At 35.9% G+C, this 17,191-nt stretch overlaps 1 protein-coding gene across 2 annotated transcripts in view; it reads right to left on the reverse strand.

The window, feature by feature from the left end:
• Positions 1–17,191, reverse strand: part of CEP85L (centrosomal protein 85 like) — a 172,871-nt gene that overhangs the window by 43,321 nt on the left and 112,359 nt on the right. The window contains exon 6 of one of the 2 annotated variants that reach the window (XM_058735098.1): positions 862–1,041. The exons of the other annotated variant lie outside the window; for it this stretch is intronic. Coding sequence (XP_058591081.1) covers positions 862–1,041 — 180 coding nt within the window. The remainder of the gene's footprint in view (positions 1–861; positions 1,042–17,191) is intronic. 2 annotated transcript variants of the gene reach the window in all.

The following is a 17,191-nucleotide window of genomic DNA, read 5'->3' on the forward strand; positions in this document are numbered from 1 at the left end:
ACAGGTACCTAAGTTATTTTCAAGTTAGCCAACATAAAATACATCATACAGCTAAGAGAAACCATGTACATTTTTGTCAGGTTTTGGAAGATCCAAAATTTAACTCACATGTATACATATACAAACACACAAAAATGTCAACTGAGTGCTCTATTAATAACTCCAAACATGCCTGCAGAAATCACGGTGACTGTTTCAAGATCACTTGAATGGAAGTTTCAATTAATAGAATAATAAGCTGGGCATATCAAGAGTCTAAAACCAGTTCTGCAACTAAGTAGCAGCTTAAGGATCTATGCTTCTTCAGTAAATTAGGGCTAGCAGGTAATCTACTCGATCTTTAATGACACTATAATGGAATGAAAGGAAATACAAAAATACTTTAATAAAGGTAGAAAGGTCAAATAAATATAAGGATATATCACATGCATAAAGATTTTGTTTTTTCACTACTTGTTCTGAATCAGGGGCTTCAGCTTAAATAACTTTAAGTCATGTTCTTATGAAAAAAGACCACCTTTATTTCATTTACCAATCCTTCATACTCAACAAGACAAAGAAACAGGGACCCAAAAAAAGAGAAGAAAAAGTTATTTGTGTCACATCTCAGTGTAGGCGACAAACTGAAAAAAACCTTTCACTACTAGTTAGCAAGATGTAATATACTGTGGCATTTTTAATCCCTCAAGAAAATCTTTAGATTTTTGTAGACGGCACAGACTTTCTTAAAAGTTACTACAAAACTAATCATTTTAATCTAAGTGTACAACCTGGTATAACACCTAAAATATAGTAGATGACAAAGAATTATATGTTGAAGCAGTGTTATTGACCTAATTCAACTTTATTAAAAATATCTACCTTTTCCTCCAGTTTCTTCTTTTCTTCACTAAATTGGCTTATTCTTTGTTTGAGAAACTGGTTGAGCTGTAAAACCTCTTTTTCAGTAGATGCAAGCTTTTGCTCAAGTTCCTCTTGCTGGGAATGGGATACTGACTGATCACAAAATGGAGTTTGGAGTGAACTGTTCTCATACTGTGGCTATCAGGAAAGAAAAAAATAAAACAGGTTAAAGATTTACTTGTCCTGAAAAAATGAAAAGAAACTGGAAATAAGGTATTGTACAGAGAGTGTATATATAGGCTTCTGCAACAGACAGCCCTTGGCATGAATCCCAGCTCTCCCACTTCCTAGTTATGTGCCATGATTAAATCACATTACTTACTTACCAATGCCAAACCTGTCTTCTCATCTATAAATCAGAAATAATAAAGTCTACCTTGCAGTGTTTTTTTTTGAAGAACAGAGATAAAATACGTAAAGTTCCTAACACATAAAGAAAAGCTTAATAAAGGCAAGGTTTTTGGTTAAAAAGTATAATTAGAGACATAAATAATACATTAAACAGAAATGAAAGGTCTAGGGAGATAAAAACTAAAGAACTAATTCTTCACAGGTGAGCATTTCCAGCTAATATTAAACTCAGTAATTTTTGAGAGGGACAAAGAGAGTGCATGCGCATAAGCATGGGGTGGGGAGGGGGTGGGCAAAGAGAAAGGGAGAGAGAATCTCAAGTGGGCTCCATGCCCAGCGCAGAGACTAACACAGGCTCAAGAACACGACTATGAGATCATGGCCTGAGCTGAAATCAAGAGTCAGACACTCAACCGACTGAGGCACCCAGGTGCCCCATCAATAAGTATTAATTTTTTCCTCTAACTAGAATGTAAGGTCCCTGAAAGCAGGAATTATTGTCCATCTTAGTTGCCCTTATATCGTTATTTCCTAGAATAATCACTGGCATAAAATAAGAGCTCAAAAAATAATTGCTGATTGAACAAATGCATTCTTGTTTCTATGAGCGAGGTTTTATAAGGAATTCAGGTTAGATCTTTCCCCTACCGTGCAGCATTACAATCAGGAAAAGGCAGACAGAAAATACAAATATTTCCTCAAAAAATTAAAATGTTCTAAGTACTGTAAAAGATACCAATACAGTAATGTGAAAGTAAACAGACAATTTATTTTTCCACTTACTCAACACATATTTACTTAAGCACATATATTAAGAATTGTGTACTAGGGATTCAACAGTTAATAAAGCAAGGTCTCAGCAGTTTAATAAAGTATCACACAAAGAAAGACAATGAAAACTGTCTAAGTGCAAAGACAGTTGTACTGTAGTACCTATGGGAAGGTTTTACAGGAAGTGAACTTGAACTAGACCTTGAAGAACTCATACTTCACCAAAGGAGGAGTTATAATTCAAAAATTATATAAGTAGCATTTATCGTGTGCTGAGTATTTCAAAGATGACAGACTCTACCACTGTCCTTTAAAAACTCAAATTCTAATCAGAGGCATCAGAGAAACCCTCAGATGATTATATATATATAGGGCACCATACAATATGGTAGCCAAAGAAAAGTCGTTTTAAGTAAAAAGAATGGGGAGGTGGGAGGACAAATGAAGACAACATTGGGAGAATGAGGAAAAAGGCTTTACTGGGAAGTGGCTTTTGAGATACCCTTTGAAAATAAGGAGGATTCTGGCAGAAACGGAGAAGGGAAGAGCTCAGATCATGCATGATCTCATGGTTCATCAGATGGAGCCCCACATTGGGCTGTGCTGACCATGCTGAGCCTGGCTGGGATTTTCTTTCCCTCTCTCTCTCCCCCTCTCCTGCGCGCTCTCTCTCTCAAAATAAATAAATACAACTTAAAAAAATAAATAAATGGAATATATACAGAGAATACCCATCGCTGTTTAAAGTATGGATTGTAAGAGGGAGGATGGATATAAGGGGAAATTTAAAAATCTACGTGGGACCATACTGTTGTATAATCACAAGATTCAGAGTTAAATCTTAACTCATAGGAAATGAGTTAAGACCATAAAACCACTGGTTATAAAACCAGTGATGGTTTTATAACAACAAAGTAACATGATTTAAGAAGATTGTGAACTCTGTTTTGTAAATCTCTGTATTCCCTGGCATTTAGCCCAGTAGGCAGACTCTCAATAACTTTGTTTGTTTATTTATTTATTAATGTTTATTTGTTCTTGAGAAAGAGTCAGAACATGAGTGGGGGAGGGGCAGAACGAGAGAGGGACACAGAATCTGAAGCAGGCTCCAGACTCTGAGCTGTCAGCAGAGCCCGATGTGGGGCTCAAACTCACAGACCCGGAGATCATGACCTGAGCCGAAGTTGGATGCTCAACCGAATGAGCCACCCAGGTTTCCCAACTCTCAGTAACTTTTGATTGAAGGGAAAAGAAAAGAGTAAAGAGAACAAGAGAGTGCTACAACCACTGGAAGCAGTGGACAACAGGAATTAGAGGATACTGAGAATGGATGAATGGATATGAATATGTCACTTTCAGAAATTATTCTAACCTACTTAGCTGATAAAAAAGAGGAGTTAAACAAGAGCATGGAGAACAGAACGAAGAAAGTCTGGAAGTAGAATTGAGAGGATTTAGAGAAAATTATTTTTTAAGAAGTGTACAGACAGGAAATGTTAGATAACTAAGGTTTGAGATTTTTAGTCGAGTAACAGGGAAGAAAGATCCTATTCTGAGCCAAGGTAAGAAGGTCATATAGGAGAACAGCTCTAAGCAGATGTACTTAATTACAATTAGAGCTTATTAAGATTATCATTTGAACATACAAATAGAGAGGAAGTTAGAGAGATGGGTCTAAAATTCAGAAAGATGGGTGGGCCAGGATAGGAAACTAAAAAAAGAAATAACACAGACTTATAGTTTATAATCTGGCATGTAGTGAGCTCAGAAATTTCCATTCCATCTGTTTTATTAACAAGTGAAAAAGCTGAACACACTGAAAAATCAATAATTCTTCTTAGAGATATCAGAAGTAAGGTCACAGGGTAAACTTCTGCCCCCTAAATTGGAGAGACAGATGAATACAGAAAGTCACACTTACTAGAACAAAATCCTCCCTGCAACCAATGCTGGAATAGGAAAACCAGAACTGAAGTTGATGAATTGCTGGAGGCTCAGAATGGACAATTCTGAGAGTCAAAAACTCCAAGGGAGATCTAGTCATAGGAGACACTCAACTTTTTTGAGTTTTACTGCCATGAGCTCTATCAGGTCCTCACAGTGATTAATTATCAGGGGAAAATCTCTTCATGTTTCTAGCAGGAAGATAAAAGGAACCATTTGGAAATACACCAGAACACTACATCTTCTTAACAAGACCTGTCTTCAGTAGAAACTATTAAACTAGAGACTACCCTACCTAGAAGGGAACTAACCTACCTAGAAGAGAAATATTCAATTCTAGTTGTCTCTAGCCATCCTCTCACTTAAGGGTAGGAAGGAAAAAGACAGAAGCACTCATTAAGTTCAGAGTCCAAAATTACAGGCTCACAAAAAGACTAACATCTAACCAAAGGACTACATAATACTTCTTTCTCTACACCTTACCATTATATTATTATTTACCACATTTCCTTTTACCTAGTACATCTGATCTAACTTTCAACAAAAAACTACAAGGCACACTAAAAGACAAAATCACAGCTGGACAGACTAAATAAGCAACAGAACCAGAGTCAGAGTCAGATATGACAGGAATGCTGGAATTATTAGACCAAAAATTTTTTAAGACTATGATCAATATAGGGCATTAATGCTAAGGCAGAAAACAGGCAAGAACATATGGTTAATGTAATAAGCACAGAGGTGGCTATCCTTAGAATAAAAAATAAATTTTAGAGATCAAAAATGCTGTAACAGATATAAAGAAGGTCTTTGATGGGCTCATCAGTTGACTGAACACAGTTCAGAAAACAATCTTAGAGCTTGAGGATATGACAAGAAACTTCCAAAACTATAGAACAAAGAGAAAACACTGGAAAAAATAAAAGAGAATATCCAAGAACTGTGAGATAACTACAAAAGGTATATAACAATACAAGGAGAAGAAAGGAATGAAAACAGCATTTGAAACAAAAATGACTGAGAATTTCCCCAAACTGTCAACTACCACATCTCAGATTCAGGAAGCTCAGAGATCAAGCAGAATAAATTCCAAAAAACTACATCGAGGCATATTATACTTAGATTTCTGAAAATCAAAGATAAAAAAATATCTCAAAATAAACCAGAGGAAAAAACACCTTATCTCCAGACAGACTAACATAACAGTTGTATCTGACTTCTCAGAAACTGTGCAAACAAGAAGAAAGTAGAGTGAAATATTTTGTGTTGAGAGAAAAAAACCCACCAACCTGTAATTCTATACTCTGAAATTATTCTTCAAAGGTGAAGAAGTAAAGGTTTTCTCAAACAAAGTTGAGGGAATTTGTTGCCAATGGACTTGGCTTGGAAGAAATGTTAAAAGGAAGTTCCTCAGAGAGAAGGAAAATGATATAGGTCAGAAACTCAAATCAAATCAAATCAAATCAAATCAAAGCTTTTATTTGTCTTAATCTAATAGATATGCTTATTCAACAATAATGGCAACAATGTGTTCACTTAGTGTGTGTTTGTGTGTGTGTATGCTTAAGTGAAATGAATGACAGCAATGATACAAGAAAAAGGAAGGAAGATTTAGTAGTACTTAATTATAACAAGGAATTTGCACCACTCATGAAAGGTACAGTGTTATCTGCAAGCAGACTTGGGTTGGTTGTAAGTGTATATTGCAAACTCTAGGGCAACCACTAAAAAAAGAAGTGTAATCTATATGCTAAGAAAGGAGAGAAAATGGAATTGTATTAAATGCTCGAGTAAAAGCACAAAAGGCAGACAAAGTGGAAGACAAAAATAGGGACAAAGAACAAGAGCAAAAAAAACAGTAACAAACATGGTTGGTTTTAACTCAACTGTATCAATAATCACTTTAAATGTAAATAGTATAAATACATCAACTGAAAGACAGAGACTGCCTCAATGGGTCCTAAAACAAGACCTGACTATATGCTCCCTACAAGAAACCCACACTAAAAATAATGACACACACAGATTAAAAGCAAAGGGATGGAAAAAGATACGTCATGCTAACTTCTCATCAAAAGAAAGTAGAATAGCTATATTAATTTCAGAAAAAGCACACTTTACAGCCAGGAAAGTTATCAGGAACCAAAATGAGCATTACAGGAAAGGGTCAATACTCCAAGAAGCCTCAGCAATCCTTAATGTGTATATGCTTAACAACAGAGCAGCAACATATGTGCTGTAAAAACTGAGAGAACTACAGGAGAAACAAATGAATCTACTACAGTAACTGGAGACTTTAACAACCCTCTATCAGAAATGAACAGACCCATCAAGTAGAAAATTACTAAGAACACAGTTGAACTAAACAGCATCAACAACTGCCTGGATGTAATTGACATGTATAGACTACTTCAGATTACACATTCTTCTCAAGCTCATACAGAATATTTACCAAAATAGACCACATTTTGGGTGATAAAACATGTCTTAACAAATTTAAAAGAAGAAGGATCAAACAATATATGCTCTCAAACCATAATGTAATTAAACTAGAAATCAACAGAAAGGTAGCTATAAAAATCCCAAAATACTTGAAGATTAAATAGTACACTTCTAGATAACTTATGGATCAAATAAGAAATATCAAGAGAAATTTTAAAATATTCTGTACTAAAGGGAAATGAAAATACAGATTATCTAAAATTTGTGGGATGTAATTAAAGCAGTGCTTTGAGGGAAATTTATAACGTCACGTGCATATATTAGAAAACAAGAAAGGCTTAAAATCAATTTTCTAAGCTTCCACATTGGAAACTAGACACAGAAAAAGAAATCAAATCCAAAGTATAGAAGAATAAAAATTAAAGCAGAAATCAATGAAACTGAAAACAGGAAATCAATATAGAAAATCAACAAAATCAAAACTCATTCTGGAAAAGATCTATAAAATCAATAACCTTCTAGTTCAGGCTAACTAAGAAAAAAGAAAGAAGACACAAATTTATTAATATCAAATTTTAAGGGCAAACATCACTACAGATCCCATGGACATTAAAAAATATAATAAAGGATTATTATGAACAACTTTATGCCAATAAATTTGATGACCTAGATGAAATAGACTGATTTCTTGAAAACCACAACCTGCCAAAACTCATACAAAAAATAAATAATCTGAAGAGGCCAATTAAAGAAATTAAATCAATAATTAATCACTTTCTAACACAGAAAGCACCAGGCCCAGATGGGTTTACTGGTGAATTCTACCAAGCGTTTAAAAATGGAAGAAATCAGGGGTGCCTGGGTGGCTCAAGTCAGTTGGGTGTCTGACTTCGGCTCAGGTCATGATCTCGCGGTCTGTGAGTTCAAGCTCCGCGTCAGGCTCTGTGCTGACAGCTCACAGCCTGGAGCCTGTTTTTCAGATTCTGTGTCTCCCTCTCTCTCTGACCCTCCCCCATTCATGCTGTGTCTCTCTCTGTCTCAAAAATAAATAAACGTTAAAAATAAAAAATTTTTTTAAAAAATAAAAAAATAAAAAATAAAAATGGAAGAAATTATACCGACTTTCTACAATCTCTTCCAGACACAGAAGCAGAAGGAATACTTCTAACTCATTCTATGAGGCCACAATTACCCTAATACCAAATGAGACAAAAAAATTACAAGAAAACTATAAGGGCATCTGCCTGGCTCACTTGGAAGAGTATGCGACTCTTGATCTCAGTGTCATGAGTTCAAGCCCCACGTTGGGTGTAAAGATTACTAAAAAAAAAAAAATTGTTTTAATTTTTAAAAAAAGAAAGCTACTGGCGCCTGGGTGGCGCAGTCGGTTAAGCGTCCGACTTCAGCCAGGTCACGATCTCACGGTCCGTGAGTTCGAGCCCCGCGTCAGGCTCTGGGCTGATGGCTCAGAGCCTGGAGCCTGTTTCCGATTCTGTGTCTCCCTCTCTCTCTGCCCCTCCCCCGTTCATGCTCTGTCTCTCTCTGTCCCAAAAATAAATAAAAAACGTTGAAAAAAAATTTTTAAAAAAAGAAAGCTACAGACCAATATTTTACATAAATGGATCCTCAAAAAAATAGCAAACTGGATCTAACAATGTATAAAAAGAATTATTCACCATGACCAACTGAAATTTATCCCAGCAATTTAGGCTGGTTCAACATTCAAAAATCAATTAATGTAATCCATCATATCAACAGTCTACAGAGGAAAAAACATTATGATCGTATCAATTAAATGTAGAAAATAATTCTGACAAAATTCAACACTCATTCATGCAAGAAACTATAACCAAACTTGGAATAGAGGCAAACTTACTAAACTTGATAAAGAACATCTAGAAAAAAACTATAGCTAGCAGCAGTTAATGGTAAGAAACTTGAAGCTTCATCAGGAACAAGGCAAGGATGTTCCTCCCACCACTGATTTTCTACACTGTACTGGAAATCCTAGGGAATGCAATAAAACAAGAGAAGGAAATAAAATGTATGCCAGTTGGGCAGAAAAAAGAATTAAAACAGTTTTGTTCACAGATGATATAATTACTTATATAGAAAATCCAAGAAAACAGATCAAACAAAAACAAAAACAAAAACAAAACAAAAACAAAAAAAACCCACCTCCTGAAACTAATAGGAAAATAATACCTAGGTTGCAAGAAACAAGATTAATATATGAAAGTCAGGTGTTTTCCTATATGTCAGCAATGAACAAGTAGAGTTTGAAATTTAAAACACATTGGCATTTACATTAGCACCCCCAAAATGAAATAAGTATAAATGTAACAAAGTACAAGATATAAGGAAAGTTACAAAACTCTGATCAAAGACACTAAAGAAGGATGAAATAAACAAAGAGATATTCCATGTCCACAGACAAACTCAATACTGTCAAGATGTTAAGTTTTACCCAACTTAATCCATAGATTCAAGGCAATCTCAGGCAAATCCAAACAAGTTATTTTGTGGGTAGCAACAAACTGATTGTAAAGTTTCTACGAAAAAACAAAAGACCCAGAATAGTCAACATAATATTGAAGGAAAAGAACAAAGATGCAGGACTGACCACCTCATGTCAAGACTTACAATAAATCTACAGTAATCTAGAGTGTATGGCATTGAGGAAAGACCAAACAGGTAAGTGGAAAAGAAATGAAAGCCTAGAAATAGATCCACATATAAATACAGCCAACTGATTTTTGACAAAAACACAAAGGCAGTACAATGGAGCAAAGAAAGTCTTTTCAACAAATGATGCTGGAACAACGGAACATCTATATGCAAGAAAATGAATCTAGACACAGGCTTTACACTTTTCACAAAAATTAACACAAAATGGACTACAGACCTAACTGTTAAAATGGAAAACTATAAAACCCCTAGAAGATAACATAGAAAGAAACCTAGATATGACAATAACTTTTAGATACACTACTAAAAGTAAGATCCATAAAAGAAACAAATGGGGGCACCCGGATGGCTCAGTTGGTTAAGCATCCAACTCTTGATTTCGGCTCAGGTCATGATCTCATGGTTCATGGGATTGAGCCCCGCACTGGGCTCTGTGCTGACAGCATGGAGCCTGCTGGGATTCTCTCTTTCCCTCACTCACTGCTTGTGCTCTTGCTTTCTCTCTCAAAATAAATAAACATTTTTTTAAATGTTTAAAAAAAGAAACAAATGATAAGCTGGATTTCATTAAAAATTTAAGCTCTGCAGAAGACATTATCAAGAAAATGAGAAGATAAGCCACATACTGGCAGAAACTATTTGCAAAAGACACATATGATGAAGGATATGTATCCAAACTATACAAAGAACTCCTAAAACTCAACAATAAAAAACAACACAAATTTTAAAAATGGGGGAATGACCTGAACAGTTATCTCACTGAAGAAAATATACAGATGACAAATAAACATATGAAAAGATGTTCAAAATCAAATGTCTTTAGGGTATTGCAAATTGAAACAACAATGAGCTACCTACCACTATATACCTATTAGAATGGCCAAAATCAAAAACTCTGCACACCAAATGCTGGTGAGGATATGCAACAACAGAAACTTTTGTTTATTACTGGAGGGAATGCAAAGTAATATAACCACTTTGAAAGACATCTTGGCAGTTACTTAAACATACTCTTACCATATGATCCAGCAATTGTGTTCCTTGGTATTTACCCAAATGAATAGAAAATATGCTACACAAAAAGCTTCACATGAAAGTTTACAGCAGCTTTATTCATATTTGCCAAAACTTTAAAATAACTAAAATTTCATTCAGTAGATGAGTGGATAAATAAACTATGGTACATACAGGCAATGGGATATTATGCAGCACTAAAAAGAAATAAGCTATCAATATGATGATGGGGCACCCTGGGTGGCTCAGTGGTTGAGCATCTGATTCTTGAATTTGGCTCAGGTCATAGTGCCAGGGTTGTGGGATCAAGCCCCACACCTCAGGCTCTGTGCTGAGCGTGGGGCTGCTTGGGATTTTCCATCTCTCTCTCTCTCTGCCCAGCACCCACCCTACTTGCCCACGTGCATGCATGCCTGCACGCTCTCTCTCAAAAAAAAAAAAAAAAAAAGACACAGAGGAAACTTAAATGTGTGTCATGAGGTGAAAGAAGCCAATCTGAAAGGTTATATACTGTATGATTCCAACTATATCACATTCTGGAAGAGGCAAAACTATGGAGACAGTTAAAAGATTGGTTGTTGCCAGAGGTTAAAGGAGAGGAGGGATTGAACAGGCAGAGCACAGAGTTTTAGGGCAGTGAAACTATTCTGTACGATACTACAATAATGCATATGGGTCATTATACATTTGTCCAAATTCACAGAATTGTAACACCAAGTGTGAACCTCAATGTAATCTACGGCCTTTGGGTGATGATAATGGGTCAGTACAGGTTCAACTGTAACAAAGATATCCTGTGACAGAGGATGTCAACAGTGGAGAAAGCCGTAGGTATGTGCGGCACAGGATATATGAGAACTCTGTACATTCTGCTCAATTTTGCTGTGAACCTAAAACTGTTCTAAAATATAAAATTTATTAATTTTACAAATAAGTTAATACAGATGTTTCTACTACAATGAAATATTCCTGGAAAAGCACTCAAAAACCAAGCACTAAAAATAGGGCTTAAGGGAAAAGGAAAGGCAATAGTCCATTCAAAGACTACGCAACTTAAACCAGATTACTAATCAAAATAGTAACTGGGGAGAAGAGTTGAACTTCTTGGGCAGGCAGTCACAGTTAATATTAAATGCTGGCATCACTTTAATTAGAGCAGGTCTGGTGGGTATTGAGATGACAGAGGTAGAACTCTGCAATATGGGGACTACATTCAGGTGGGTAGGAGGCAACATGACCTGCCAGGAACTGAAGCTACTAAAGGAGGGAGTGCATGTCTCAAGGCAGTACAGTACAATTTTCTGAAAATGAAACTTGAAGAGGCTTCTGCTGCCAAGGCAGCAGGTGAGCCTAGGCCTGTTCTGCAGCCTGCCGAAGATTCTAATTTTACTCACACTATTCTAAATCCCCTTGCCTGGAAAAACAAAACAAAAACCACATATGAACCAATGAGACTTGAAAACTATACTGACCTCATTGTACCATTCATGTATGAGCAAATCTGCACTACAGAAATGTGTTTCATAACAAGACAAATTGGACAACTTCTACATGAAATTAAGCAGACAGAAAGAGAAAAGCCTGAAGCCAGAACTGCTTTAAGCCCTTAAATTGCTTTTTCAGCCAGAGTGTCTTACAACCACTGAGTCTGCGAAGAAAGAAGCCGGTCTTCCCTTCATTTCTATAACAATACGCAACCCCCACTCCCACGCCCCTCCACCATGCTCCTTCACAACTTGTGCTCTTTTACTGACTTCTAAAATACTGCTGTTCCCTGTCGTTACTTATGGTTCCCATTTTCTTCACTCCCTGGAAGAAGTGATCATGCCCAAGCTTCAACCACCACCTGGGTGGACTGACAAGTCCTATATTTCTAACCTCTCCCTTAGACCTACCTATGAATATCAGCCCCATTCTTCATCTTAGTCCCAAATTTACAATATAATAATATATAAGCGTAACTCATTATTTTTCTCCTCTAATAGAACTTACTCCTGATGTAGTTGTCTCTATCCTGGCCTTTGGCAATCAAAGCCAATCAATTTTGCCCATCTGAAACTAGGCAATCACTTCTCTCACCACATTAAAGTCATCAAATCAAGCCCATGCTTGGTCACACAGATGTGTAATAAATATTCTTCCTTTTGTCTTAACCAACATTGTTGTTAAATTCAGATGTCCATTTAACTTTTGGACTATTGATAAGAGCTTCCTGCCTGGTTTCTGCCCCAATACCATCCATCTTAAATCCAGGGTCTATTACGCCCCAGGGGTGACCAAACTAGGACACTTCAGAGATTGAAAGGGGGTGCTATTAATCACTTATGGGAGTACAACAGGCATTAACTGAAACTGTAGCTAAAACAGGGACAAATGGGGGGCGCCTGGGTGGCGCAGTCGGTTAAGCGTCCGACTTCAGCCAGGTCACGATCTCGCGGTCCGTGAGTTCGAGCCCCGCGTCAGGCTCTGGGCTGATGGCTCGGGGCCTGGAGCCTGTTTCCGATTCTGTGTCTCCCTCTCTCTCTGCCCCTCCCCCGTTCATGCTCTGTCTCTCTCTGTCCCAAAAATAAAAAAAAAAAAAAAAAAAAAACAAAAAACAAAAAACAAAAACAGGGACAAATGGGTCCCTTACTTTTTAAGCCCTTGATACAACTTGACCCTTGCCTTACCTCTCTCTAAGCACACCTCTTACCACTACTCTCTCTCACTTTGCACTTCATCCATACAGAATAATGTGTAGTTTTCCAAATGCTTTATCTTTGAGCTTCTTCACACACAATATAGCATGCCTGAAGCACTATTTCTCCATTTCCTTAACCTGCCTAAATTCTTTTACTTCATCAGGTTCTCAGATCAGATGTCCTTTCCTACAGGAAGCTTAAGCCTCCCTCTGCAAGGCTAGTTTATCTGTTCTTAGTAGGGATTCCCATATTATTTCATATATATCCCATTTGGGCACCTCCAACTTACTGCAATTATCTCTTGTTTATCAGTCTTCCTCACTGGATTGTACACTTTTTGATGAAAAAACCAACTTCATTCACATTTATATTACTAGAGCCTACATGGTATGGTGCCTTATCCACAGTAAACAAGTAATTTCTGAAGAAATGGATAAACATGTTTTTTGATACAGTCTCTCTCTGTGGGATTCAGGATCATGAATACAGAAAGTATCCTTCACTTTTGCTGCCCCAGAATTTAACACATTAGGTGTTTATGTTTTGTTGAATGAGCTCATTCGTAAAGGTGGGACTCATTTATAAAATGCTCATTAAAACCACAAAACTTGGTAGTAGAAAAAATGGCTGAAGGAAAATGAAATAGAAAAAATTACATAAATAGAAAAAGGATAAAATGGAAAGAAAACAAGAAATGATGCATCAATGAAGCGTAATTAAATATTATCTGCTTGGTCTATTCCAAGGTTCACATCTATGTTAAAAGAAGACATCTCTGGGGCGCCTGGGTGGCGCAGTCGGTTAAGCATCCGACTTCAGCTAGGTCACGATCTCGCGGTCCGTGAGTTCGAGCCCCGCGTCAGGCTCTGGGCTGATGGCTCGGAGCCTGGAGCCTGTTTCCGATTCTGTGTCTCCCTCTCTCTCTGCCCCTCCCCCGTTCATGCTCTGTCTCTCTCTGTCCCAAAATAAATAAAAAACGTTGAAAAAAAAAATTAAAAAAAAAAAAAAAGAAGACATCTCTTCTTCAGTTTTTAACAAAAGATAAAAAGGATCCTTCACATTTTTTCCTCCTAAGAAGCCTTGTTAACCACAGGTTAAAATTTTGGTATAGGGCATTATAAAGATAAATCACTCTTCAGTTCCAGCAATTTTACTACTAAAACAATCTAGGAAGTGTGAATTTTTGGATAAAAACCTAGTTCTCATTTTCTACCTACGAGATTTGCTGATATTTAACTTTCAGGTCATCTTGATCGTAGGCTGTTCAAAGTTTTTAACAGTCAAATAGAGTTATTTACCCAAAATATGTTTTACATCTATAAATTCATAAAAGAATGTTATTTTATGTCAAAAATTTACTTTCTTTAACCTAGAATATACAGGATATGAAAAATATATTTTTCTTTGTTTAATTTGCTACGGAATTAGGATGAGCAAGGTATGTGCCCCAAATTGTGCACATATAAAATGCTATGCATAAAAAATAACATTGTTCATACATCTAAGATAAAAATTCCTTTGCTATTCTTCACAGAAATTGAAGAAATAACTCTAAAATCTGGTGGAACCACAAAAGACCCCAAATACCGAAAGTAATCCTGAGGGGGAAAATAAAGGAAAAAAATTAAAGCCAGAGGGATCATGCTTCTGGATTTCAAACTATAGTAAAAAGCCATAGTAATAAAAACAGTATGATACTGGTACAAAAAAGACAGATCAATCAATGTAACGGAATAGAGAGCCCAGAATTAAATCCTGGCATATACAGTGAACTGATATTTGACCAGAGAACCAAGAATACCCTATGGGGAAAGGAGAGTCTCTTTCACACGTGTGGTGGGAAAACTGTACAAACACATGCAGAACAATGAAATCGAGCCCCTATCTCACACTACTCACAAAAACTAACTTGAAATGGATCAAAGACTTAAAAGATCTGATATCATAAAACTCCTAGAATGAAACAGAGGGGGAAAACTCATCAATACTGGTCTCAACAATGATTTGCTTTTTAGACATGATGCCAAAAGCACAAACAACAAAAAGCAAAAATCAACAAATGGAACTATATCAAACTCAAATGCTTCTGCATAGCAGCAGATCTAATATAACAAAATGAAAAGAAAAACTATAGAATAAGAAAATATTTCAGAAAACTATGTATCAGAAAAGAATATCCAAAATATAAAAAGAACTCAAGTCAATTTAATAATAAAAAATTAATCCAATTAAATATGGGGCAAAAGACCTAAATAGACATTTTTCCAAAGAGGGTATCAAAATGGCCAACAGACACATGGGAAAATGTTCCACTTCATTAATCATCAGGAAAATGCAAATTAAAATCACAGTGAAATACCATGTCATACCTGTTAGAATGATTATCATCAAGAAGACAAATAGCAGATGCAGGTGAGGATGTGGTGAAAAAAGAACTCTTACACACCACTGGTGGGGGTTAATTGGTACAGCCACCATGGACCAATAAAATAGATCTACCATATAATCTAGCCATCCCATTTCTGGGTATATACCCAAAGGAAATATGTAAACAGGATTCTGAAAGTATATACCCTCCCATGTTTATCACAGCATTATTCATAATAGGTCAGATATGGAAATAACCCAAATGCCTATCAATAGATAAAAATGATGTGTTAAATGTACACAGTGGAATATTATCCAGCCATGAAAAAGGAAGATATCTTATGATTTATAACAACATGAATGGACCTTAAGCACATTATGTTCAGCAATATAAGTCAGAAGGAGAAATATTAAGGACTATATATCACTTATATGTAGAATCTACAAAAAGTTAAACCTGTAAAAAACAGAGTAACTGGTGGTTACCAGAGGATGGGGGAGTTGGGAGGTGGAAATTTGAATAATAGTGTATAAGGATATAAACTTGTATAAGGGTACTAAGGAGTAGTAAATAAGCCATAGAAATTTAATGCGAAGTGTAATGAACATGGACAATATGTAGTACAATTATGTAATGTAATAAATACTGCTACTTTAACAAACATAATACATAAGTGTGTTAAATAGTGTGCTGTGCACCTTAAACTTACACATTAAATGTCAAATTAATCAATAAAAAATTGAAAAGCACTGTTCAAACACCAAAATACTTTATTTGCTAAGAAATATTTTTTATTATATTTATTGGTTCTTTTAAACCCTTGCCATTTATCAGCTCTCTCTATATATCTACTAAAAAAAATTCATCTCCTATATTTATAATATCTATTTAGTACTTTGGGTTTTCCTTGATTCCCTTTTATTAATTTACCTTATCTTTTGAAGACAAATTTCTCAACCATATTTTAATTCCCCACATAATTTTAAATCCTTCTAACATTTTCAGCAACCCTCTTTTCTATATCCCTTCAGCTATTTCTATATGTCCTTGTAGACTGACTTGGAGAGCCCTCTACTGGCCTGATGCTATGTCAAAAAACAATTTCTTCAGCTTTCAGATGCATACTAAGATACACATGCCTCTGGAAATATAATAATTGTGTGATTCAAGTTAACCCTTTATTCAGAATAAGAAAGTTACAAAGAAAAACTGCATGGCTCTACAGAATTGTCTTCAAAAAAAATTATACTACTTACATAGTATAAAAATACCACTTTTAAATAACTGTACACTATTAATCTCAGTTCCATAGAGCCTTACTATCATGGGATAGAACTAGTAGATAAGATCACACTGCAATGACCTATTCTGAGTTATTAGTAACTGAAGTATGGTAAACAAGCTGGAGTCTCTGTTAAATGTTTTTGCCTCGGGGGCGCCTGGGTGGCGCAGTCGGTTGAGCGGCCGACTTCAGCCAGGTCACGATCTCACGTCTGTGAGTTCGAGCCCCGCGTCGGGCTCTGTGCTGACGGCTCGGAGCCTGGAGCCTGTTTCCGATTCTGTGTCTCCCTCTCTCTCTGCCCCGCCCCCGTTCATGCTCTGTGTCTCTCTGTCCCAAAAATAAATAAAAAACGTTGAAAAAAAAAATTTAAATGTTTTTGCCTCAAGTATTCTGATAACTAGTTGGTCTTCAATATTTCCTGACTTTAATACACCAATTCCTTGAACATATGTAAACAAGTTTGAAAATACAATGGAAGAAGAAAAATCCCACCTAAAATGATTTAATTCAAGAAATAAAGACCTTAATTAGGAAGACAAAAAAATTCCACAAATAGAAGTATATAACTCTATAAAGTTATGAATTCTCACTTTTGACCCTAATAAAAATGCCAATAGTTTATATTCTTTGGGAAATAAGCCAATCATAAAGTCAATACAGAAAAACATACAAACAATTTTTAAGATAAATTCTTTAAAAAAAAAGTAATAATTGGGGAAAGTCACCCTTCCAGCCATATAAATTTTG

The sequence above is a fragment of the Neofelis nebulosa genome, chromosome 6 (genome assembly GCF_028018385.1).
Source record: "Neofelis nebulosa isolate mNeoNeb1 chromosome 6, mNeoNeb1.pri, whole genome shotgun sequence".
NCBI lineage: Eukaryota > Metazoa > Chordata > Mammalia > Carnivora > Felidae > Neofelis > Neofelis nebulosa.